Source organism: Monomorium pharaonis, chromosome 7, assembly GCF_013373865.1.
Source record: "Monomorium pharaonis isolate MP-MQ-018 chromosome 7, ASM1337386v2, whole genome shotgun sequence".
NCBI lineage: Eukaryota > Metazoa > Arthropoda > Insecta > Hymenoptera > Formicidae > Monomorium > Monomorium pharaonis.
Window position 1 is genome coordinate 640,529 of NC_050473.1, and position 24,315 is coordinate 664,843.

The following is a 24,315-nucleotide window of genomic DNA, read 5'->3' on the forward strand; positions in this document are numbered from 1 at the left end:
AAATTCATAAATTTAAAAAGAGATATAATCATTGATGGAAATTTTTGTGAAATAATTACACTTGATTGTGTTTATCGTATAGTGTCATTTATTAAGAAACAGACAATAGAAAGATAAAACCAACATAATAAATTTATAGGTCTATGTAATGAATAAAATATAAACCATGTGGTAGGCCCAATATTTATACAATAAAATGACGATTTTCTAAAATGTGTTCCATCACAAGTTATTTTCTAAACACCTCATAGTAGCTCTGTATCCTTTTCTCACTGTATCCTCGTCTCTTAAGACAAGCAACAGTTATTTTATACAATTTGATATACAATATAAAAATTCGCCCATAGTAAAGTTGTTGCGTACCTCCCTCCGTATAATTAGAATTACTTATGCGTTTTCCTTTTCCCACCCACATTTAACTGCGAATTCTTTACATTTGTCGCGCGCAATTAATGTATTCGTAATATATGGAATGGATACATTCTCAGATCTAAAAAATTAACATTTCCGTTATCAATAACTCAAGTACTTGACAAGAAGTTGACGCGCCTCATTCTGTATCCTCATGTCGTCATCTCTCGTAACCGATAGGTCGCAAAGTTTTTCTAGCCACTGACAGGCCAATTCATAGTTGCCCAGTGCTATGTAACATTTACTTAAGAACAATTTGTTCTCTAAATTTACTTCGACCGAGAAGTCCTCCGCTTTCCGGAAGCAATCGATCGCATCTTCGTACGAGGCACTTGGTGGCTCCGAAAATAACGTCGCAGCAATCTACACAGAAAAATTACTTATACTGCGTACAGACTCTATCTCATTACGTACGTTTACTTCGAGTTACGGATTCTTCCAACCTTAATTAAAGAGTTGATAAAGATTGTACATAACCGAGACGCCACAGTATCTCAAGAGCTATCAAATCAAGATGAGATATATACCTTTCTTTCTATCCAACTTAAGTTAGCCACCTCGTATTTGAATCTGCCAAGTAAGTGATGCAGGTCAGCATCATCCGGACGTATCTCCAAGGCTTTCATCACGAGCTCCTTAAAACGGTAACCGTTTTGTATTTTCTCCGCCATCGGCAAAAGATCACCGTTCACGCCTACGAGTATAGCGTACCATTTGTACAGATCTGCATTTGATGTATTGAGATGCTTTTCACAGGCCTCAATTCCTGAAATAATTTGTTGTAGTTGAGTGTTTTTTTTTTTTAATAATTGATAATACACAGTTATATATCATTTCGGTTATTACCCGCACGAATAACAGTTTCCTTTACATTTGCATCAGTGGTGCAATTTGAATAATTATAACAACTTCTGGCATATCTCCATACTATGTCTATGCTATCTGAATATGTGTCTACGAGACCTCGTAGCTGAAAATGATCATCCTCTTCGTGCCCACCCTGTCGGTGACGCTCGTCGAAAGCGGAAAAGTCTAATCCAGGGCAGGTGGCTTCAGTTGTCCTGCATCACTAAGCGTATAATCTTTCCCGTTTAAGTTTTGAGTTGTAACTCGGTATAAAAACAAAGCAAAATCAAAATGTACTTAGCGTGCAAACATAATTATTTTTTGAAGAAAAGAAACCTATATTTCTTGTGCATGTGCAAGTGGAAAAATCTTTGATCCAAAATTGACAATTTAATGTGCGATAATTATTCGCAACGCTAAATTAAATTTACAGCCGCAATAACCGTGCTACACATGAACGATAGAGACGTGCAGATGTTAAACTGACCTGTTCTCAATGTCACTTATACCGTTTTCGCTGTCCGAACAGTCAAAAAATTCCTCATCGCCTGCCGTTGAGAAGTCCACGTCGGTATCGTTATCTGTTGTAGTGTACGTCTTATCATTGTCGCGTTTAGAATTAAGCTTCTTCTTTTTTCTCTGTTGGTTCTGTTGTGCTCTAAAAATAACAGAGATTAAGTACCATTGAGTTAAATTGAACAAAAGATGAACCCTAGAAAATAGAATTTACTTTGTCTCTCTAGCAATCATCCAAAAAGATAAAAATATAAATGTGCCCTTTCTAAGTTATCGAGATAAACTATTGGTAACTTTCTAAGTTACTGAGATAAACTATTTAATCAGCAATAATCAGTATTGATAAATTATAATTTGATCAAATACTTTAGGTTTTTTTTTTTCAGATTTCATTAGAAATATCTATTTAGCCATACTAAAGTTAGGTATATTAATAATTTTATAACTTAATAATTCCCTATTAACTAATATATAAATAGAATATATAAATAAAGCAGAGAACCAGCAATGTTCTCTTGTTGTTACCTCAGTCTCTCCAGTTCTGTTTGTAGCTCCGTAAGACGGCGATCGACTTCGTCCAGGTGGGCATTCTTCATGGCGTGCTGCTGCTTCTCCAAAACCTTCTGATAAATAAAAATACTCGCTGCGCTTATGACGCCGATAGTCGCCCCGATTGCGGCGGCGATCAAATTGGTCTGCAGCTGGCTGGACATCTTATCCGAACAGTTCCAATCGAGTTAGTGTCCTGAAAAAAGCGGACGTAGGCATGAGGCTGTACGTTTCGTTCAGCGAAGAAAAAAAAAAGAATATTTACCGAGACATTAGTACATACACCGTTTGTAAAACCTGAATTCAAATGACGTTTCAGCGAACGTCACGCTCCTCCGTCCAGGTACGACGTATCATGTTCCGATTGTATTTTATCGCGCGACGGAACCGCGCGATAGAGTCCCGCTCGTGGTCCCGTCAATCACCCGACCCGGTCGACCCGACAAGGTCGATTAACCGTGCGCCAGTCCAGTGTCCCTGCCAGTCCCTGCTGGGGGGAAGAGTTATCTTGACGTGCGCCACGTGCTATTTTTCCTCACGACGGCGTAAACGTAGTGGTAGGCACGTACGTGGTCGCGGGGCGATACGTTGACGAGCCGTTTACGACAACTCGTTACATCATTATCTACTTTTTTTCTCTCTCCTTCCGAAGTCCACGCGCAGCACACACCGCCCTCCTCGTTCTGCGTCTCTCCTCGTCACCGCGCGATTTCTCAATTAAATCTTGGCTCGCTACAGCTGGTCCTCCGTTTCCCTTTTGTCACCTGGCATGTCGCTCTCGATTTCTCGTTCAGGAAAACCTAATATTTTAATCTTATCTAATCAAACGCACAAGGACTAGCGAGAGAACCGTTTCGACCGGCGCGAACGTCCATCACCATCCGTGCGTATCGCCGATGTCGAGAATTGCTGGCTGCAAGTCATCGCTAAATGTGGACCACGTCGATAAGTTACCGCTACGATAGTTGACCTCGTATTCTGTCGTATTTCGACGCGCGCTCCTCTCGGTTTTGTTGTGAGAATGTGTTGGAACGCGCTCTGTAGACGTTGGAAATATATTTAAATAAAAAAATTGTAAAAATACAAGTGAAATTTCTGTATACAAAGCAATTTCTTTTTATTTTCTACGAAATTTAATTTACAAAGTTAGATTATCAAATAAATTATCAAATTACAATATAGATTATCAAGTAAATATCAAATTTATTTTGCTATTTAGAATAATTTAATTTTTTTAAATTACATTTTAATATAAAAAAATAGTGCATTTTAAAATTAATTTTTTATAACATTAATTAAATTTTAAAAATATTTCTTATTCAATCCTGTTTAATACATATACAAAAAAAAAAATTTAAATATCTATATATAATTTGAGATTATTTAGATATAATTTTTATTAGATATTAAAAAGATATTAAGATATTAAATAAGATATATCTGAGATAATTTTACAGAAAGTATTTAAAGTTATTAAAAATTTACTTCCAAATTTCTATCAAGCATGAATTAGTATTAATTATAAAATAAAAATAATTATGGTGAAAAAGAAAACTGATCACAAAACAAAGAGTTTTTTTCATCAAATATTTTATATAGCATCTTTTTCTTATTATATATATATATATATATATATATATATATATATATATATATCTATATTACGAACTTAGGCATTTACAGATGTTTTGTATAGAAGCATTTTTATAAAATTCAACGTGCATAGAAAATATGAAGATCGATCATTTAAGAAAATTGTATGCGAAAATTGTATACAAAAATTGTATACGAACAATATTCGTTTTCAATTCATGTACATTAAGTATACAAGCGTTTGAGGCGAGCCTCTCAAAACTTGTTCTATTTCGCTGCAAAACCAATTCTTTTTACACCTTTTTTACAGCAATCTAATTAATAATTAACATTTTAAATCTCGATTTTTATTCGCGTCGCAGATTCTCGAGTCTGGCCTGTAGATCCGCGTCAGCGTCCGGGAGATTGCCCCCATCTTCGTTACCTCCCGCCGCAGCGGCGACTGGTTGTTTCGATCCGGCTACACTTAACGATCCGGACGCCTGTGGCAATCCAGAAAGTTGATCTGTCAACTGTAGGCCCAGCTCGTCCAACACCTGTGCAACTACAGTGTCACTGGAAAAATAAATTTCAATGTGTACACACATATATAAATAGAAGATATATATTAATTTTATCTACAATTCATTGAATATAGACTAATTTAAGTGACAATTCTAATAGAATTTACATATATAATAATGCTTATGCATAAAATACCTTTCCTCTTCATCTCCCTCATCCTCCATCGCGTCATCTATTGCATCATTCATAATTTCCTCTTTCATATCCATTATCTCTGACTGCTTTTCAAAGTCTTGCAGTATTTTCTGTATCTGTGGTAGATTTAATTGTCTGTAAAAAAATAGAAATTAAAAAATATAGATTAAGTTAATAATTAAATTAATTATCCATTACTGCTTTAAATCTGAAAAGTACAAGTAAATTGTATGTTGCATTAAATAAAATAAAATTAAGATACACACTAGTGACAATATCAATATACTGGTAAATTGCATTATACTTACTTGTTCATATTTTGCATCGCTTTGGTCACTCCTTTCATAGCCTGTGCCATTGTATTCTGAGAACGTAAAGTCTGTATTTTCAATGACACTGCTTGAATGTTTGCCTTCATCAGCATAAACTTTTTGACATAACGCCTCGTCCTGACCAGATCCTTGGCCATAATTTTCACAGCGTCCTATCATATTAATTTAAATTTAAAAAATATATAATATTAAACAGAAGTGTTGTATATTACCATTTGTCCATCTTTTGCAAGTTTCTTTATGTCAGCTATGATTTTCTTCTCCTGCTGCTCCATTCTCACTCTTTCCCGGTCCAAATCCCGCATTGCTTTGTTCAATGCTCTTTGGTTCTTCCTGAGCATTTCCTCAGGAGTGATACGCTTGCCAAATAGCCACTCCATAGTGCTGGAAAACCACACACCAAATATAAACTTGTACTAGTAATACTGAAGGAGACGGACTACCTCACCGATGGGAGGTAGCCCATCTCCTTCACTATTTAATTTAATTATACAAGATATAAAATATATAAATGTAAAACATCTGGAAAAAACGCACCTTATCTTACGTTATATGTGAGATCGATTTAATTTGCAAATGTTTCGCTATGCAGATCAATCGCACTACGCTATTCCCATAATATCGACTAATCACGTGTAGTCCAGTCCGTGCCTCCGAAACTTCAACAAGAGCTCCAAGAAATACTGCAATCTACAAACTTCACAGGTTAAACTTAAGACGATTATGTTCTCCGCGTTGAATTGTCCACCAGGTACGTAGTTTTCCGCAATCTCTTTCAATGCGATGAAAGAGAAAAAAACACCTCGTTACTCGGGAGACCGATATTTCTCTCGGTATTTATCGCCCGTTTTTCAACGGTAATATGACGCATAAACATCGGAGGGCCAGGGAATCTGCGAACATTACCAGATATCCCGTCGACGCGTATCTCGTTCCAGTCGCCGAGGAATCGTCACCGATCGTCACGTACCTCAAGTGGTGCAAACAGTGACATCACGAGCGCTCTTTAACTGCTTTGACAGAACCCGCACGGCAGCCAATAATTAAGGACTGAGAAGCGACTGGATTGGGCGCCGTTCGAGGTTATCTTCGCACAGCGCAGCGACAAACGAGAGGGATAGCAATGTTGATCCGCGAAATTCGACGTCGTGACAGACGCCACGCGTCTTTTTAGAAAAAATCAAATTAATAAAAAAATATGTAATTACAAATTTTATGAAAATGTAATAATTATAAATGATTGACGTTGATTAAGTATAATTTAAATAGATTTATGGAACAATTAAAAAAAAAAGATAAAGGAATAAAAAGTATAAGTTACCACGTATGTGTAACGCGAACTTTAATAAATTTATCTCACTCGAATTAAACAGTAAGATTATTAATATCAATTTCACTGTATACGCAAAATTATATTTTTATAATATTTAAAATATTCTATTGTGTCCAATAAACAAAAGAGTTAAATATTAAGATATTGACGAGGTGTTTTTCTAAAATGTTCATGATAATTTGTACATATTTATATATATAATATATACATTCAGAGAGAAGGGTTGTCCCATTTTAAAAAGCAAACCCAGATAACTGCGGAGAATTTTATAAAAAGATCTTTATTTTCTCAAATATATAACCATATATTTATATATGATCTTTCTTGCGGGGAAACTTTCGTAAGCACTCTTCCAAAGTTATTCAGGCGTGACTTGCAAAATAGGGCACCCGATATATTGCACAAACAGTAAATTTATTAAATATCGTAAGTATATAAAACTTGCGTATATAATTTTCATTTTATGAAAAAGCATACTGTATATTTAGACGATTTATCTACGTAAAAATAAATCGATTCGTTCGAAAGAAAGAAGAATTAGGTTTCCATAAAAACATTCTTTTCCTACAACTCAGTTCAGTTTTAATTGCTCTCTCCCTCTTTATTTTACAACAGTATTCAAGTTTTTTTTTTCAATCCCACGTTTTTACCCGTAGCTCCGGTTCAAGTATCGACCAGTTTGGCGAATGCTTTTCACTAGACAGCCAATTGAAGTCGTCGATGCAATTCCAATTGTTAATCTTTGGATCGAGGCCGGCTAGATTGAAATGACTCGTCTGATCCTCGTAGGACCAGTTGTAAGGTGCCACACGTATCTTCGTGCAATCCTCTATAATCGCCCTACTTGTGACGTGTAAATAAATAGTACAATCCGTCGACGAATGTAGTCGCAGCTGCTGGCATGCAAAGGCGAATACACAATCACTGCAGTCGTGCGCAAAAACAGAGGACGTCACCGGACCGACCAGTACAGTACACTGTTTCAGGTTCACCATATGCAAGGTGCTTGGTGTACCGTATATCCGTACGGTACAGCGTACCAAATCGGAGAGTAGAATATCATTCTTATTTACATTCTCGGCGTCTAGCACCATACGCTCGTTCACTTTACCCAGCAGCATGCAGGCACTGTCCCCATACTTGCTCGACAGCTTGTTATTCTGCTTGGTCGTGCCGTTCATCCCGATGCTTTCGGATATTTTGAGGTCCTTCAAGCCGTCCGTGATGTCGTGACCCTTGTCGGTCGGCTTCTTCACGACTCTACGATTCTTAAAGCCAAATTTCTTCTTAGGCAGGAGTTTCATCTCCAGTTCAGAAGCTTGGTGCTCCAATGACTGCAAGTTTTCCTGTGCGCGCCTTATGTCGTAAACCTTCAAGAACATTTTAGACTGCGACAAGTAGTTCTTAAGCAGCTGGATCTCCTTGTTGGACTTCTCAAAAATCCCCGGCAACGCCGAAGACGGGGTGCTGAGCGCGTCGTCCAGCATGTCCTTGATCTTCTTACAGGAAGAGTGAAACGTATCCTTGAAGTAGCCACTCTGCTCGGTCTCCACGGCAAGCGACTGTCGTTCCTCTCGTCGTCTCTCAATAACATTCTTCCGCTCCCGATCCCTCTTAGTGAGACGTTCCGATAAACTCTCCTCTATAAAATCTGTAGGATCCATTTCTGGTATACAAATGCTATTTCTCAGTGTGGTTTACACCGCTTTGATTCTCAAACTCCTTGAAATTAACGTTTGATTCTTCTTTATTCATAAATTTCGATGACTGTTTGTACCCTCTGAACAAACTGTGTTTCTCTGACGAATACGGCGGGAGATGCTGCAACAATTTAATTATAAATAAAATAAGATTTAAACGTGAATTTATTTTTTCATTATACATTCAGATCCTTTAAACAAAAGTGTGTAACTTTCGCGAGAACTTCCATGAAATTATTTTTATAATATACATTTGTTAAATGTCGTCGACTGTTTTTCTTTATTAAAGAATAAGTAATTTGTAAAAATTGGCTTTCATTGAAATGCCCAATTCTTTTTGATCTTTTAACAGCGATTCTCTAGTTTTATCCTGCACATCACAAGCATAGTCCACAAAATCGTGTATGTTATAAGCCAATTTTGTATCTTGCAATTTTCCTTATTAATAAGGGAGATTGCAAGATACAAAAGTAATAAGGCTTTTCCAATACTAACTCTTGTCATATAAAACCAATAAAAGAAAAGCATTTGCACCAATACAGATTATAACTTTAAAATCGATTTAACTCACTTTCACCTTTTTTCAGTTCTAAGAATTAGGAAACGGGGACAGTAAGTTGAATCAAGATCAAAGTCAATTTGTCAACATTTGTCATTATGAACTTAGTGATTCGGCTATTACATAATCATAATTACATGTATAATATCCTCCTCGTTTGGCGTAACGTAGCAGAGCAAACCGTATCCTATACCACCGCCGAGGATGCCTGCAGCCACATACTTCAGGAAGTTCGCCATGTAGATTTAATGCTCATTGCGATCCTCCGTCCAGGTCTTGTGGTCAAACGCCCTCAAATGGTCATTGCCCGACAACTTTTCCCCGATAGCGTAGTAACCCTCCAATATGCTTGGGAAGTGTTGGCGGATGTAGTATCTGAAATCTAATCCACGCGTGGAAATGAGGAGAACCGAAAATTCGACTGGACGGGAAAGCGAGTTGACCTTTGCGACCGTTCGCGCGAGTGTAAATTCACGCGGAAGTCCCGGCACTATGTCTATATTTGTCTACCGGACACCGAAGAGAGAGGAGATATTTGAGAGATCTCTTTTTCTTTTCAACCGTAGCCTCTCGGCATTCCTCCGTTCGCGAGCAGCGAACCTTTACTCCGTTTTATCTCGAGTACAAGAGGCGAGGATTTAACCCGAACGAGTTCAGATTACCCGGAGTTACTCGAAGCGGAGAGTCCGGAGGAAACGAGGACTATAAGAGCACGCAATTCACCTTGCGAGGTGTTCAGGCAACGCCAAAATCCGTACGATCCGAGTAGTAGCACGCCCTCGATTATAAGAAGAGTCTTGGCACTGGTAATCAGCTTACGTAGGAGGCCCGACTGTCGTCTCGGTTGCTTCGTGATCATACTAGGGCGAAACGCGAGGGATTTCCTAAAATGGAAATCATCAATACTGCGGGATACGGAACTCTTGAGTAACGAAACGTCGCGCAACACCGCCGCCGATCGCGCCCGCGGCATGAAGAGAAAAGGGGGCCGCGAAGATGGCGCTTCGTGGAGAAGAATCCGGCGAAAGAGAAATACAAACAGAGAGAGAAAGAGAGAGACGTGTATTCACTTTGAGTGAATTCAGCTGATAGACGATCGATCACGTCGATCGACCAAGTTACGTAATTCAAAAATATAGATTTAATTAAAAAAGACACATATGCAGATTATCATTATATTACTGGGACCAGAGAACCAGAGCAAAATAATGATATTATCGACATTGATGTAATAAATTCTTCATTACCAACACAATATCTGAAAAAGATTTTTCAATGTACGAATTTTCAATTTATTAAGACATCCATTAATTACGATTCACCCTTTATAAGTATATAACCATAAGTTACTCGTAGAGCTTTTTCTCACCCTGGTGGAAATATTTTTACAATATATTTTTAAATAACGCATTAAAATTTCTTGAAACCTGAAGCTTATATTTAACAAATTTGTTGTATATTTCATAAGGGAGCATTAAACAATTTTTTTTTAAGTAAGAAAATACAATTAGAAAATACAATTGCAAAATAATGTAAGAAAAGGAAATGAAATGCAATTTGAAGTGAATCGCTTCGCGATTTACAACATAAAATGCAACAAATTGTTGAACTACTTCCTGATGTATAACATAAACCGTACATATTTTATATATGACATTGTATATTGATTGTATATATATATTTAATATATATTATATATATTTAATATATATTATATATATTTAATATATAAATATAATATATATTTTATATATATATGTGTGTGTGTGTGTGTGTGTATCGTGTTATTTCAATTTCATATATTAATTCTATATTTCTTTAAATTTTATTTCATTGAAATAATCAATTAATACAAACAACATAGTACCTGATTACAATATGTACTATATGGACTTATTCTTAACTTAAATAAATCATTAACACATTAAATATTACATAAAATAATATAATAACAGATCATTGACTATAAACTACTATGGTACGATTGTTAAGTGACATTGTTTTACGTCAACAACTTCAAAAGCTACCTCGTCAGTTGTATTCTCATCAATATTTTTATATTAGAAAAACAATTATACATATGCATATACTAATTAAAAAATTATGAGAACACAAGCTGACTTGCACATTCCGTAGATAAATGCTTATAATTCGTTTGCTTTCGCAATCAAATGGAATTCTGCCATAGTAGTTAAAGTATAATAATAATCGTTAAATCGTATTAAATTCGTTTTAAATTACATCAGGACATAGATCATGCGTACTTTGCATTGACATATATTACATTCACAGTTCTTTGACTTCTTTATCTCTAGCTCTTATTAATTTGTCCAATAATAACATTAAATATACAAACTGAGTAAAGATGCTATTCTTTAATACCACAACATTTCACAATGTTAGAGCTAAAAAACATAAATACTATATTAAGGCATTGTCCATTTTAAAGGAAAACACTCTGGTGAATTTCTGAATACAAATACATCATACATCACTCATTACACAAAAGCATATGTATAATCTGACAATTTTTCTCAAATATAATAAGATTTCACATACGATATCAAATGTAAATATTCTTAGACGAATAATTAAATATCGATCACATTGCAGTGACTGAATTTGCTAATGATTGGTAACCCTACTATCCACAGTGGCAAGTGTAATGTGGAATGTGACAGTTTACGTAAATATCTTAACGCAATAATATATTCTTATTAAATTTTTTGTAATTATTCTTCCTATTCTTTATTTGGTTTTCTTCGTCGTGGTCCGTCACCACTGATCAGTGATGTATCCTGTAATAATAATATGCTTTTAACTGAGTATTATTTATAATAAAAAAAGAGCATTGTCTATATCTTAAATATTGTGTTAAAATATAAATTACAGTTCTTGCCATAAGAAGTACTTAAAAATTACCAACCTTATCACTTTCTATTACTTCCTCTGTTCCAGTCTCTTTCTCTGTATCTTCTATTTCTTCTATAGTAGGTCTTTGCTCGGTTGGATCAATATTTAAAGCTTGCAAATCTTCACTTTCCATAGCCTCGTCGAAATCATCGGCCATTCCTAGAGGCTTTTCATCTTCATCTTTAAAATCTGTTTTGTCCTAAGATTTTGAAAACAATAAATTACATTTTTATCACTTTTAAGTTGCATTTACATAGTATTAACAATAAGCAAATAGCATTACGTCTTGGATAATAATTTGTATAATAACTTAGATAATAACTTTAGACATGACAAAGAAACTATTATCATCAAATACTTATTCACTCATTCACTCTTTCACTCACACGCACATGCACACAAACTCTTTTTCTCTTTTCAAAGTTTCTAAATATTTATAAAAATAAGCTATGCAAGAATACTTAAATCATTTTACTTTAACCAGATATTATACCTCAGAAAGGCAGCAAAAATACATTAACAGTACTACTGGTATTGCAATTAGGAATATATATACTGCCCACATCCATGGATGGTCCGCAGTAAATGCTGCGATTCGTCTCCATGTACTCCACTGTATCAAATAATCATAAAATTCTATACATTATAAGCATACAGAGTAATTTCTAATTATATGCTAATTTATGCATTACAATTATGTTCTACTTCAAATAATATTTTTAATATAACATGTATAACATATACATATTATAAAATATACAAATTCTCTTCTATACAAGCTTTTAAATTCTAAATCGAAATAAAGCTATTATTGAGCCTTAAATAATGAGTAGGTCTTTTCTTTTACTGAGAAGCAACAGTGAGGATTGTACAATTTTAAATTAACATTACTATTATGACTTAAAAAAATCTAATATAAAGTAAATGTTGTACAAAAAATATATACGTTACAATATACATTATTAGCGTATATATATTTAATGTTGCCAAGCAAGTACTTTCAATATCGTTCAATTTTTTATCTTTCGTATCAACGCGAATGTACCTCACGAGCGCGTTTGCATAGATACCAAATGTAAGCTACAATTGGTATCGCGCAATACAAGAAATATAACGCCCACCATCCTGGCTTATAATTCATCGCCCTCATCATTCGACCCCATAAAGAATCCTGCATATTATAATTTGCATACTAAAGAAATAATTATCTTCAAAAATCAATTTTTAATTTAACAAGAGTTTAATTTATATAAACAATTATACTAATGTTCATGTGCTTTATACATGTTTCTGGTATAAAAATTAATTGTATATCCATGAGGCATATAAGAAAGAATAAGAAAACATTTTGTCATAAATTGTGGATAATAGAATACTTACGTTTTCTTCAGCAATTTTAACACGTCGAACCTCGAAAGTAGCATCCGCCCATACCTTCGCAATTTTTTCATCATCTGTTACAATTATATTATCGAAATATATATCGGGAGACATCGACCACAGCTCAAAACCAACAGCGCTCTAAAACATTTCCGTGCATCAAATATATCTTTATAATAAATAGCTAAGAGATATTCTTCCCTTTTTTTTTTTACATACAATTGGTAACATCTTGAACGGCTGTTCATCATTAAAGTAATCAGGATTGTGTACAAGTTTAGGCTTCCATTTTCCTTTATAATTAGGATTGTTAATTAGCGGTGGTAACCATTTTCCTTTATATCGTGGATTCTTTTTCATTTTTTGTTTATATGGTCCACAACCAGGAACATCCGCGCATTTTGGATTTGGTACTTCTGGAGCTTCCCATTCACCATCCATCTCAACATCCCAGTCATCGGGCTTAACTGAATCTGGATTCGGTATCATAGGCGGTTCGTCCACAAGCCAATCTTCCGGCATAACATCTTCTTCATCGACTATCTGCGCCGGAGCATCTTCATCCCAATCATCAGGTTTCTCCGCCATCGGATCAGGAATCTTTTCTCGATCATCCCAATCCTCCGGCTGTTTATCATTGGGATCTTCTATCTCCAGAGGCGGATTTACAGGAGGATCGAAATCGTCCAGTAATGAGCCCGAGTTTAATAATTTATTATCTACTTTAATTACGTAAGTATTATCAGGCCGTACAATCAAGGTATACAAATGTGGGTTCTTATCTTTGAAGTAATCTTCCAGTTTGTCTTTTGATTTCTTACAGTGTTTCTCTGTGATTGTACCATTCAGTGGATTTTTATGTCGAAATATAAAATGCAGCTAAAGATAAAAAATATAAATACATAAATTTCAAATGTATTAATGTCAGACATATTTATTTTCTTTATAACATGTCACTATATATTTAAACTAAAACGAAATAAAGCATACATGCTAATATATACCTTGTGATCATTGCCACATTTATCAGGCCCAAACATTATTGTATATGGTGTTTTATCTTGAAACTGTTTCAAGTCCCCATGTTTATCATCTAATGTGAGTAACTTAAGATAGGCACCACCACATTCCTGTCCTTCTTGGAAATTAACTTCATACTGTACAACCAAGGGATTGTCTTCAAAATAAAATGGCTTAACTAATGGAGTAGAAACGGCAGCATGTCTAGCTTTGCTCTTAAGCACTAATCCTAGATCTCCGTCTTCACTATGTTTCTTAGGTTCTTCGATAGACCAAATTCCTAACAAATAACAAAGAGTTAAGCAATAAAGAATTTGGATCAAATTAATTGTACAAAGAAAGGATATAATGACAAAAGGTATAAAAATTTCATATTAACCATCATATTTGGCGATATCCTCGTCAATATCATCCTTCTTCGCTTCGGATAACACCCATGAATTGGTAAATCTCTCCTCACTGTCAAAGTGTTCCGCTAGGTAAGTGAAGCCGGAAGGTTCTGGACTTTTGTAAGCCGGCTTCTGTATCGCATCACCGGCATTGCTATCGCTACTCTCATCTGCACTTAATATACTACACGCACTCAAGCAAACCAACACGACGCACGCTACGATTCTTGCCATCTCATATTCCTGAAATGAAGGAAAGCGAAATGAGAGAGAGCCTTAGCCTTCGCCTGATTCATTAATTTACTTAAGCGTGACTCGAAGCACGACGCGAAGCAAGCCTAACGAGAAGAAAATCAAAAGGCTCACAAAACGTGGTGAAAGAAAAAATATTTTACTCTTAAGACGATTAAAATTACGTCTCTAAAATCGACGCGTTCGAGAGAGACAGCGCGACCAAGTCACGCGAAACTTAACCTCAAACTGGCAATTTACACCGTCGAAGACCGCGGCGTGACGCGTCACTTTACATAAATGTTTGGTTAGATTAGCCTGTACCGCATGATGTTATTAACGTTATCAAAGAAGGAAGTGAAAAAAAATTATTATCTTACCGGTGATGCGGAAGGAAATTAAGTCACCGAATCCTCGGACGATCGGCACGGCGTGAAAACGGCGAGGGCCGGGATATACGTTACTCGATCTTATCTAATAATGATAATTTAATTTCTGTCCACGTTAGGGTGGCCCCACGACACGACGTTCCGAGTTCCGAAGAGGAGCGGCGCCTCCGGAAGTCGCCGGCGCGATCACGTTTAATTGGGGCAGTGGCCCTGCTAGAGTCCCTCACATCCGCTTGACGGCCCTCGACCCACGTTCACGCATATATCCAACGGTAAAAGGCCCCACGACGCGACGACGACGCGTAAACAGTAATTTATAGCAATGTTTTCGTCAACGACACGTTGAGCCCGAGTGATAGGTCGGTTGCAGTTTCGCGCAGCTGCACCAAGCCGCACCTCCTGTACTCTGCCGCGTCGCTCCTTCTCCCGCGCCTACGTCTGTCTCCGTTTTATCTGCACCGAGTGCAGGCGACGATGGTGTGTATAACCATGCAATTGGCGAAGTACCAAGTCAGACGACTCGGATGTCTAGGTATTCTCACATCGTGACCATGACATAAAAGCGCGTTCAATGATTTTTCTTTTTTTCAATTGAACTTGTTGCAGGATTCATATTTTTTCTTTTTACATTAGAGAGAAAATAAAATTGGACAAACTGGGGAAGTCAACTAATTCAACAGTTGTGTTGGAAAAACAAAATGATTTAAATCTACCAACAAGAAAAAAATGTTATATTTTCTTAAATACAAATGCCTATAATCCTTTTATTACACTTTTTCCCCTTGCCCTTGTACTGGAAATGTTAAAATTAAAAATGCAATATCACTATTAATGTTCTGATAGAATCCATACTTGGTGATCATAATTGAAAAAGAAAAGAGAAAAATGTAATGTTCACTCAGTCTTCAAGGGTGGTGACAGGTACCTCGTGACTGTCCTTACGACCATAATAGCACTGAAAATGATTCCAAAATGTTAGCATTCTACTAGCAATGCATAAATTCTGACGCAAGTGGCACATATCGGGATACCTTAGTATAGCGATCGCTCCAGCTGGCATTATCTTTCCACTGTTGTAAAATCGGTAGCCCATCAGGCCTCCAAGGGCTGTGCTGGTTCCCAGGAAGACCGCGATATTGGTTGGCTCCTGAGAGAGCTGATAAGCGCCGTAGCCTAGAACCGAGCCAAAAAGGAGACCCGCAGCCAGCGAAGGAATGGAATCTGGAGAGAGTTCAAGAGAAATCAGTTAACTCAGTCTCCTCAGTGCTTTACGTTTGGAAACATTAGGTTTTTTTTATTCCTGCACTGCTGCACACTAATGCAATAAGTTAGAATGAGAAAAAATATATTTGTCTTATTCCAACTCATTGCACCAATGCAGCAGTGCAGAAATAAAAAACAGATCTATTTTATCATTTTATCCTTGCTCGGCACTCAGCAGCAACAAGAGGTTTGTTTTTTACTTCTACATTGCTGCACTAGTGCAATAAGTTAGAATGAGAAAAAATATATTTGTCTTATTCCAACTCATTGCACCAGTGTGCAGCAGTGCAGGAATAAAAAACAAACCTATAGGTAAAGTGACGGGCGGGCAGATCTAATGTTTCCGAACGTAGCGTAAAGCGAGTGAGAAGTATCGGCGAGAGAATCAAACCTGCCGGACGAGTCAACATTCAACATTCGAACTCACTCGATTTCACGTAACCTAGCACCCCGCCGCCGGCCACCGCGGCGGCGTATGCGAACGCGACGAAGTCGATTGGCATTTTCGAACGGAGAGGATGATCAAAAAGAAAAATCGAGCGTCCTCCGTGCGCCGTGTGCGATGTCTGTTTATGTAATTACCGGATGATAAACGGGCGATAACAATTTCCCTCCGTCATCCGTGTATCGCGCACCGTTGCAATTGGTTGCAATTCGCAACCGCCAGCAACTGCGTTGTTAGAAGTTTTACGCGCGGGGTGGCAAACTTCTGAGCGAAGCTTTTCCCTACTTCCACGTTCCGTCTCGCGATAATTAACTCGACGAGCCTCTAATTACAATAAATAACACCCGTCTGATAATACAACATCGTACAGATCGGCGATAATTAATAATAATATATGTAGTGAATGGATATGACGCGCGTAATTTTTCACAGTCATTTCAATGCTGCCATCCGTCGCTTCGTCGACCAATCACGTTCCGATGCTCTTTGCGTTAGGTCGGGTTTTGAATAATGCACACGTGCGTCGACGATAACGCGAAATTGCAGGCTCGTTTAAGCGATTGCATAACGTTCATGGAGTGTACGGCGGCTCAATTTCCTTCTCAAACGTTTCTTTCATTGTTATGCAAATTATCAATTAGATAATTATGAAAATATAATAAGTATATGCCTGCTGCATTCGCAGGAATAAAAGAAAAAGACGAGAAATAGGAATGAATGACGAGACACAACTTCGATTTTCGATTTCATGCGATTTTTATTCAAACGACGTCGCGTTATTGTTTCTTTGAGAACACGACGGAGGAAATTTGCGAGCAACAATCGTTGCTAAATTCAAATGGAGACAAAATTTAGAACAGCGTCTGCGCATTGTTTAGCGCATCGAAAAAATTACCCAGATAGCCAAACCTGCCGAGAGCACAAACTGAAAAATTTTGACACATATTATGCTGGCAAAAGTTGGACAGCAAGCAATTACAGTTTGCCGTTTCAACTAACATTAACAGAAACACGACAAAAATCGAGTAGACTTTGCGTCACAATGTGCCCTCAAAAATGCAGCAAAAGTACAACAAAATTTAAAGACATTAACAAAACAAAAATCAGACATTGTGTGTTGACACAATATATCACTAAAAATTAAATAAAAAAACAGATATGTCATGATGTCACATTAAATTAATAAAATGTAGCTAGAAATTTGACATATTTGCTATCACGCTGCAATACCAGAAACTTGGCGAAAATACAGCACGATGTATCACATGAAATACTGACAGCAAAAATGCAGCAGAAATCGAGCAGAGCCTGCCGTCATGACATGACGGCGAAAACGCGGCAGGTATAGAACGCGAGTTTGCTACATCAGATGTGTGATGACTTCTGCACACAGGACGCGGCAAAGCGGCATCGCGGTGGCCAATCACCGTCTTGCTTTTCTGATAATACATATATGTATTTAATAAAAAAGCAAGACGGTGATTGGCCACCGCGATGCCGCTTTGCCGCGTCCTGTGTGCAGGAGCCATGAATCCTCTATAATAGATGATTTTAGTGAGTGGGCGGTAGTAAGGTTGATCGCCCGACGTGTCTCCCGTCGAATCCCACACTTCCCGGACCTGATCCTCCCAGAAGTCTTCTCAAAGATTTCCACCTTTATATAAAAAAAAGTTCAAATTGGACGGTTCTTGCATGTGATATCATCTTGGGTTTAATTAACTCTCTGCAGTCAGTCGAAAACGCCACATTTAAATTTAAGTATATAATCATAAAATATATAATTCGTAATGTATATGTAAATTAAATATCATCAAATTTATAAAATTATATAATGTAAATTAAATGTAATAATAATATTAATAAACATATGTACATTGCATACATTAATTATTTATTTTACTAATTAAAAATTATTAATAATACGTCATATCGTGTTAAATTTTTGCTATATTTTTCCGATTACTTGTGACGACAGCTTGGTGCTCGATTTCTGCTATGTTTTTGCCGTCACAACCGATAAAGCAGATCGCTTTCTATATCTGCTGCGTTTTCGCCGGCATGTCATGACGGCAGGCTCTGCTCGATTTCTGCTGCATTTTTGCTGTCAGTACTTCATGTGACACATCGTGCTGTATCTTCGCCGCGTTTCTGGTGTCGCAGCGTGATAGCATTTCATGCTTCGTTTTTGCTGTCTTTCTGCGTTTAGAGTTTAATTTGTCAGATTGTGTTCGATATTTACTATGAATTTGCTGTCATGTTATGGTAGCAGATGATATTGGATTTTTGCTGTATTTCTATCAATATTTTCTGTTGATAATCTGTGCTTGTAGAAACTAAGCTTAATGAGGAAGCAGCAGATTGAAATCTGCTGCGATATCATGCTCGAGTTTGCTGGCATATTGCCGGCAAGCTGCTAGCATTTTGCTTGCTGGGTATATTTTCAAAGTCCTTGAAAATCGCGCGGTAAACTTTTTACGAAGCCAATCAAGAGATGCATCGAAAGTGCACTCTTCTGAAGCTACAGGTTTTTTAAATCCATAATTCAGAAATGATTACTCACGCTGAGAACTTTAATTCATCGACTGGATCAATTGCATTATATATTGCATACTTTTACACAAAAAACAGCAAAGTTGCATTTGCACAATACGAATTGATCAATTGATAAATTTAAAAAACTATCTTTTTTTAATTGAGTCAATTAATATCTTATCACAGAATCGATATATATATCACTGTCTATGATAATCACGCGAATTCATACATTCTCTATCTGAGAATATCGTCGAATTAATTGACTATAATACACGACGTTCGCAAAAAATCTAGAAAGTTAAAAATCTCATTGCGATCGAGGCGAGACGGAAGAAATCGGGAGCGATCGAGCGTTCTTGCGGCGAGTTACTCGCGGAATTGAAGAGTCACGATTGATGACATCACTTTAACGTCGATATAGGCGTATAAATGTACGCGGTTTCCTCCAACAGGCCAGACTACTTTCTGTGAGAATCCCGCGTCAGTCGCTCGACATGCTCTCGCACACTTTGCTCGTCAACACCGGGAACGTGCTCGCCCTGAGCGAAGCGAGGCAGAAGGCCAGTCAGAATTCCACGGATGAGGTAAGTTGACAGTTGTTACGTAACGTTTCACTCCTCATGACATAAATCAAGTGTATTACGTTTCACCGTAACTGTGGCATCGAACGATTTATTGCTTTCGAAGCCGAGGTTATGTCACGCGGCACCCTTCGTCGAAGTTGCCTCTTTGACGTAGATTCATTGGTCTGTTTCAGCTGATCGAGACGCTGAAGATCATCCTGAATGATGCGCAGGGCAAGGGAGACGACACGACAGTTGTATGTATACGATTTTTGGTGATTCAGTATTCAGTCATTTTCGAAATTTGTGCTTTTTCTAGATCAATGGAAAGAGAGATACGAGTTTACAGGACGTGGAAAGAAAAGACTTAAAGATCACTGTGAAAGTATTTATCTCATTACCTGATATTGTTTCGTTGAAGGAGGCGTTGGACCAAGGTCAGTCATTATAATTTGTATTTCTTTTATGTATTCCTAATGTACCTTATGTTTCACAGCATTCGAAGCACTATGTACAGATACCATAGAATCTTTAGTGATAGCTTACAAAAGTGCCGAGAGTCCAGAAGATATGCTACCATCCTTAAAAAAGATATGGTCTGTAGTGGAGGAATATGTAAAAGTTGACAAATTATCCAGCGTTGGTTTGAGTGACATCAACACAAATACCTTTATCGAGCTATTTCAGTGGGCTGACGTAAGAATAAGTTAAACAAATGATATGCGCATATTTCTTCTTAGTCTATTTTTGTTGTCTCATTGCAATGTTTACTTGTTTACAGATAAAACCAAATATTGTACAGATCAATTTAGCCACATGTTGCGTAGTACCACCAGCATTGCAGGAATTCACTAAAGAAAATGATATTCAGCTGCTGACGCATAGTGATCCCACCCGTGAGTATTTTTCAATTAAAATGACCAATTTTCAAAGTCCAGATACAAAACACAGAATAAGAGAATAGGAAATAATTCAAATTATTGAATAAGAAAAACATAAAATGTTTCTTATTCAACATATTGAATTATTCTTTTTTTTTATTTTTTGTTCAATCGTTTGTTATATTTCAAGCTTTAAGAATAACATTTATTCTATTTCTGATATTACTTTTTGTAGAAATTCTTCCTCAAGAAGTGTTAGAAAACATATTTGGCACCGCTGTCTATTTGCAGTGGCTGATAAGATATCAGATCCATCTCAAATGTCGTGGAATTTTGTCATCAAAAGGATACTTACTACGCATTAATAAGTCAAATATTAAACCTTAACGTTAGTAGTACTATAAAAAAATTTTTTTTATTTGCTGTTACACAGATATCTCTGTATTAATATATTTTACAAAGTTTTGCACTTAATTTTTTAAATATTTAATCAGTATCATTCAATATTTAAACAGTTTTTTGAACATTTTTTTCATTGTACATAGTATTACTGTTACACATAAGTATTTTATAGTACAACACTGCGCTACGTATCTTATTAATTTTATCGATTAGCTCTTGCACTAGTAGTTTTTGTATAAATTTGTATAAATTTTTATAGCATGTAATCTCTGTCGATGCATTTTTTCTTTTTAATCTCAATAATATTCTCAATAGTTGATTATTGTAAACTATTTGAGAAATAAATAATTGCAATTTCTTGAAAAGAAAAAGTCATTAAAAAAGTTATTTTCAGAATCCGACTCAGTATACATTACCTTTAAATTAGAAAAAAGTTTTTTTTCACTTCACGCCATTGCTTCACTCGATATGTATTTCTTTCTACGTGCGATAGTTTTATCGTCCTCGAGCAGCTCGCAGCGGTAGCCGATCGGGAGTCTGGCGAATAGTGGTGACATCGGAGGAGATCCTTTTGTGTATACATGCGTGTATATGTATGCGTAATCTCGGCGTTGTGTCGTCGTCGTCGTCGTCGTTGGTCGGCCCCGATATATGCGCTTCGTTTTTTCCCTTTGCTACTACCGCCTTGCACCGCTGCCTTCTCGGATCTTTCCCTTACCCGCCCATTCTGCTATTCCGCTCTTCTCGCCCCGGTCCCCGCTGCCGGGAGCCCTCTTTTGCGTTAAGCCGCCACCGCGTGGCACACACATACACCGCAGAGACAACAACGAAGCGAAGAGACAGGAGAGGATCCTCGGAGGACCGCAAGGATAACGTAAACGCCGCCTCGCTCTCCTTTCTTCTCTCTCTCTCTCTCGCTAGTGGCGGATTAAAATGCGAAAATAACAAAACTCTCAAATTTGAGAACAATGAGAACAATAAAATTGATATCTATCGTTAGTATCTCTATATACATACGATTGATAACTTTATCTTGTGAATTTTCTTTTTTCTTTTTTTAATCAGACACTGTACTTAGTTATTACATTTGTATACAATTTTTTAAAAATAACCGTGCAAATATTTCCTAGATATATTAAAGTACATGTGAGTTATGGAAATATTTCTTTATAAAAGTGATACAAATTAAATTCGAAATGTGACCCAACGTTCGTTAAAGAAGTCGTGCCGTACAAACGTGTGTTCAGAGTGTTAACGTCGAGCTGACAAACCGTCATTTAGAAAAACAAATTGCCATAATAATCAGCGAGATCGTGCGCATAAAATTCAATTAAGTACGTGGAAGGGAAACGCGCCGAAGGGCGCGTCTGGCCTATTTAACGAGATCCGCCACTGCCTTTTCCACTCCTTCTTTCGCCCTGTTGTTGCGCGAGCCCTTCGCCGACACACCGCGTCCGTCATCTCACCCCCTTCGTCCCCCTCAACGGCAGCTCTCCTGCCCTCTTTCCTTCCTTCCTTCCTTTCTTCCGTCTTTTTCTCTCCCTTTCTCTTATTCTCACAGCCACTGCGTCGAGAAGCGGAGTATGCGAATCCCGCGATACTATGTTATGCCTACGGATCGCGGGTCTGACATACTTTGTATGTTAATGCCACATAATGTCGGTTTTGTTCCTCTTTTCAGTGTTTATTTGCTCGACTCTCCTCTACCCGGTCCGGTCGCTTTTGTCGCGAACGGTGCGCGCGTACCCCGTGCCGCGTTTCCCATCCCCCTCGCTCTTGATATCGCTCTCGTCCGATCCCAGAGGAACGTTTGATAGTGACGACGTCTCAAGAGCCGTACGGCGAGATTCGTCTGCGAGAAACCGCATCTCCAGAAATTAGAAATCATAAGAGGGAGAGGCTAATATTATTAAAAAAAAAAATATTGAAAAATTAATGCTTTTTAGGTCAAAAATGTAAAAAGTCGTGATCCATTATTTCTTTTATCCGCTAAATAATACACAGTACGTAATGTAGATGCACATTATTTACCGCGCGCCGCCTTGACGGATGATGGCAACCTTGACCGTGTCACGAGCGAAATGTACCTCGGAGGAAAATAAAGACGGGACCGGGAGGACATGAGAGGAAGCAAGAACAGGGAGGGGACAGGACAAAGTCGTTTGTTGCTGTTAGACCTGCCTTTCGAATTCGAAGAAACGCGCGTTTGATTGTTGATACGCGCGAGAAAGACGACAGAAAGACCACAGGCTGAAAAGCCTGAGAAGGTATCGGAAACAAATTATATCCGTGGAACGCTCGCGAAGCCATACATATCGATAGTAAATTAGTGCGGACAAGGCCTCGCGGCGCAAAGTATAAACAACTAGTAATTAATGAAGCCGTTGAGGTGTCCGTAGAATGCGATGATTAATGAGACGACGTGACGTAACATAAGTTACGTACGGCAAAACGGTGGGTTAAAAGACGAGGAAGAGAGAAGAAGAGAAAAAGAGAGAGAGAGAGAGAGAGAGAGGAGAGAGGAGAGATCGGCAACAGCAACGGCAACTCTACAACTCGGCAGTAGCGAATAAACGCAAAAGCACCCTCGCTCGGCCCCGCGCGATGTAAAGACGGGATATAAATAAGCGGCTGTCGTTTGCGGAAGCAGAAAACGGGCAAAAGGACAGAAATAAAGAAGAAGTCGAGGAAGAAAGGGAGCCAGCGACGAAGAAAGGAATAAATAAGTTAGGCGGGGAGGGGGAGGGAGGGGCAGGAGACGAATGCGGAGGCAAGGAGAGAAAGAGAGAGAGAGAGAAAGAGAGAGGAGAGTCGACAGCACCGGCAGCGGGCCCGACTCTCCAAGTCCCTTGTCGCTTTGCTCGAGCAACGTCCCCGATCTACCACTTTCGCGGTATACGACCGTCCTTTCGCATTGGCGAAAGCTTTTATTTCCGCCGTGTGCGAGAGCTGGCAGGTGTAGCCCGCGTCTCGTTATCCGACGAGGAGCCACACCGCTCGCGGATCATACGACAGATTTTTAGAGGCGCGTCAAGAACGAGATAAATCGCCAGACGCATATGAATAACAACCTATAATCTGATAATGAGCGATCTGATCCCGATATACCAGAAATTAATTAATTAAATCGAATTAGCACGATTTTTTCACGACGTGTAATGCGGCAGGTGGAATTAGGTGGTGCAAAAAGTATACTCGGGTTCCGATAGAGAGTCAGACCGATTTACTTTCTTCTTGACTTAATTGGACGATTCAAGGACGATTTTAGAGAGAAAAAAAATCCATTCCCGGGGATTTGCGGAATCCAAAGGCAGAAAGAAGAAAAAAAAACGTCGAAACTGCTAAAGCCAGGACACCCTGTATACG

At 37.7% G+C, this 24,315-nt stretch overlaps 6 protein-coding genes and 1 long non-coding RNA gene across 13 annotated transcripts; 2 read left to right on the plus strand and 5 right to left on the minus strand.

Annotated features, from left to right (window-relative positions):
* Positions 1-65: 65 nt before the first annotated feature.
* On the minus strand, positions 66-3,276 carry LOC105829917 (regulator of microtubule dynamics protein 1). Of its 2 annotated transcripts, none has more exons than XM_012669001.3 (6): positions 2,588-3,276; positions 2,299-2,518; positions 1,745-1,915; positions 1,258-1,472; positions 939-1,177; positions 66-774 (listed from the first exon to the last, which is right to left on the minus strand). In XM_012669001.3, the coding sequence occupies exons 2-6, from the start codon at positions 2,484-2,486 to the stop codon at positions 514-516; spliced, it is 1,074 nt and encodes a 357-aa protein (XP_012524455.1). In that variant the 5' UTR covers positions 2,487-2,518; positions 2,588-3,276; the 3' UTR covers positions 66-513. The 2 variants fall into 2 exon arrangements, with proteins under 2 accessions (XP_012524455.1, XP_012524454.1); XM_012669000.3 differs by having other exon boundaries at positions 2,606-3,273.
* A 681-nt stretch (positions 3,277-3,957) lies between these two features.
* On the minus strand, positions 3,958-6,143 carry LOC105829919 (charged multivesicular body protein 2a). Of its 2 annotated transcripts, XM_012669004.3 has the most exons (5): positions 5,484-6,143; positions 5,159-5,330; positions 4,923-5,098; positions 4,615-4,749; positions 4,263-4,470 (listed from the first exon to the last, which is right to left on the minus strand). In XM_012669004.3, the coding sequence occupies exons 2-5, from the start codon at positions 5,324-5,326 to the stop codon at positions 4,263-4,265; spliced, it is 687 nt and encodes a 228-aa protein (XP_012524458.1). In that variant the 5' UTR covers positions 5,327-5,330; positions 5,484-6,143. The 2 variants fall into 2 exon arrangements, with proteins under 2 accessions (XP_028047296.1, XP_012524458.1); XM_028191495.1 differs by lacking the exon at positions 5,484-6,143 and having other exon boundaries at positions 3,958-4,470; positions 5,159-5,326.
* Positions 6,144-6,674: 531 nt separating this feature from the next.
* LOC105829916 (tubulin-specific chaperone C) lies at positions 6,675-9,528 on the minus strand. Its single transcript, XM_012668999.3, has 3 exons — positions 9,262-9,528; positions 8,676-8,920; positions 6,675-8,100 (listed from the first exon to the last, which is right to left on the minus strand). Exon 3 carries the CDS (start codon positions 7,941-7,943, stop codon positions 6,912-6,914), a length of 1,032 nt encoding a protein of 343 aa, XP_012524453.1. The 5' UTR covers positions 7,944-8,100; positions 8,676-8,920; positions 9,262-9,528; the 3' UTR covers positions 6,675-6,911.
* An 812-nt stretch (positions 9,529-10,340) lies between these two features.
* Positions 10,341-15,185, minus strand: LOC105829912 (calnexin). Of its 4 annotated transcripts, none has more exons than XM_012668993.3 (8): positions 14,852-15,172; positions 14,231-14,483; positions 13,836-14,131; positions 13,051-13,710; positions 12,832-12,972; positions 11,945-12,064; positions 11,465-11,650; positions 10,341-11,336 (listed from the first exon to the last, which is right to left on the minus strand). In XM_012668993.3, the coding sequence occupies exons 2-8, from the start codon at positions 14,472-14,474 to the stop codon at positions 11,280-11,282; spliced, it is 1,704 nt and encodes a 567-aa protein (XP_012524447.1). In that variant the 5' UTR covers positions 14,475-14,483; positions 14,852-15,172; the 3' UTR covers positions 10,341-11,279. The 4 variants fall into 4 exon arrangements, with proteins under 4 accessions (XP_012524447.1, XP_012524449.1, XP_028047242.1 ...); XM_012668995.3 differs by lacking the exon at positions 14,852-15,172 and adding an exon at positions 14,545-14,688; XM_028191441.2 differs by lacking the exon at positions 14,852-15,172 and adding an exon at positions 14,636-14,654.
* Positions 15,186-15,256: 71 nt separating this feature from the next.
* Positions 15,257-15,600, plus strand: LOC114254668. The gene is made up of 2 exons (XR_003625988.2): positions 15,257-15,392; positions 15,467-15,600. It is a non-coding gene; the product is annotated as an uncharacterized LOC114254668 (long non-coding RNA).
* On the minus strand, positions 15,571-16,951 carry LOC105829914 (transmembrane protein 14C). Of its 2 annotated transcripts, none has more exons than XM_012668997.3 (3): positions 16,551-16,951; positions 15,892-16,081; positions 15,571-15,815 (listed from the first exon to the last, which is right to left on the minus strand). In XM_012668997.3, exons 1-3 carry the CDS (start codon positions 16,624-16,626, stop codon positions 15,755-15,757), a joined length of 327 nt encoding a protein of 108 aa, XP_012524451.1. In that variant the 5' UTR covers positions 16,627-16,951; the 3' UTR covers positions 15,571-15,754. The 2 variants fall into 2 exon arrangements, with proteins under 2 accessions (XP_012524451.1, XP_012524452.1); XM_012668998.3 differs by lacking the exon at positions 16,551-16,951 and adding an exon at positions 16,515-16,548.
* Positions 16,952-19,042: 2,091 nt separating this feature from the next.
* On the plus strand, positions 19,043-21,345 carry LOC105829913 (glutamate--cysteine ligase regulatory subunit). The gene is made up of 6 exons (XM_012668996.3): positions 19,043-19,687; positions 19,861-19,923; positions 19,986-20,103; positions 20,163-20,362; positions 20,448-20,562; positions 20,783-21,345. The coding sequence occupies exons 1-6, from the start codon at positions 19,598-19,600 to the stop codon at positions 20,932-20,934; spliced, it is 738 nt and encodes a 245-aa protein (XP_012524450.1). The 5' UTR covers positions 19,043-19,597; the 3' UTR covers positions 20,935-21,345.
* Positions 21,346-24,315: the final 2,970 nt, after the last annotated feature.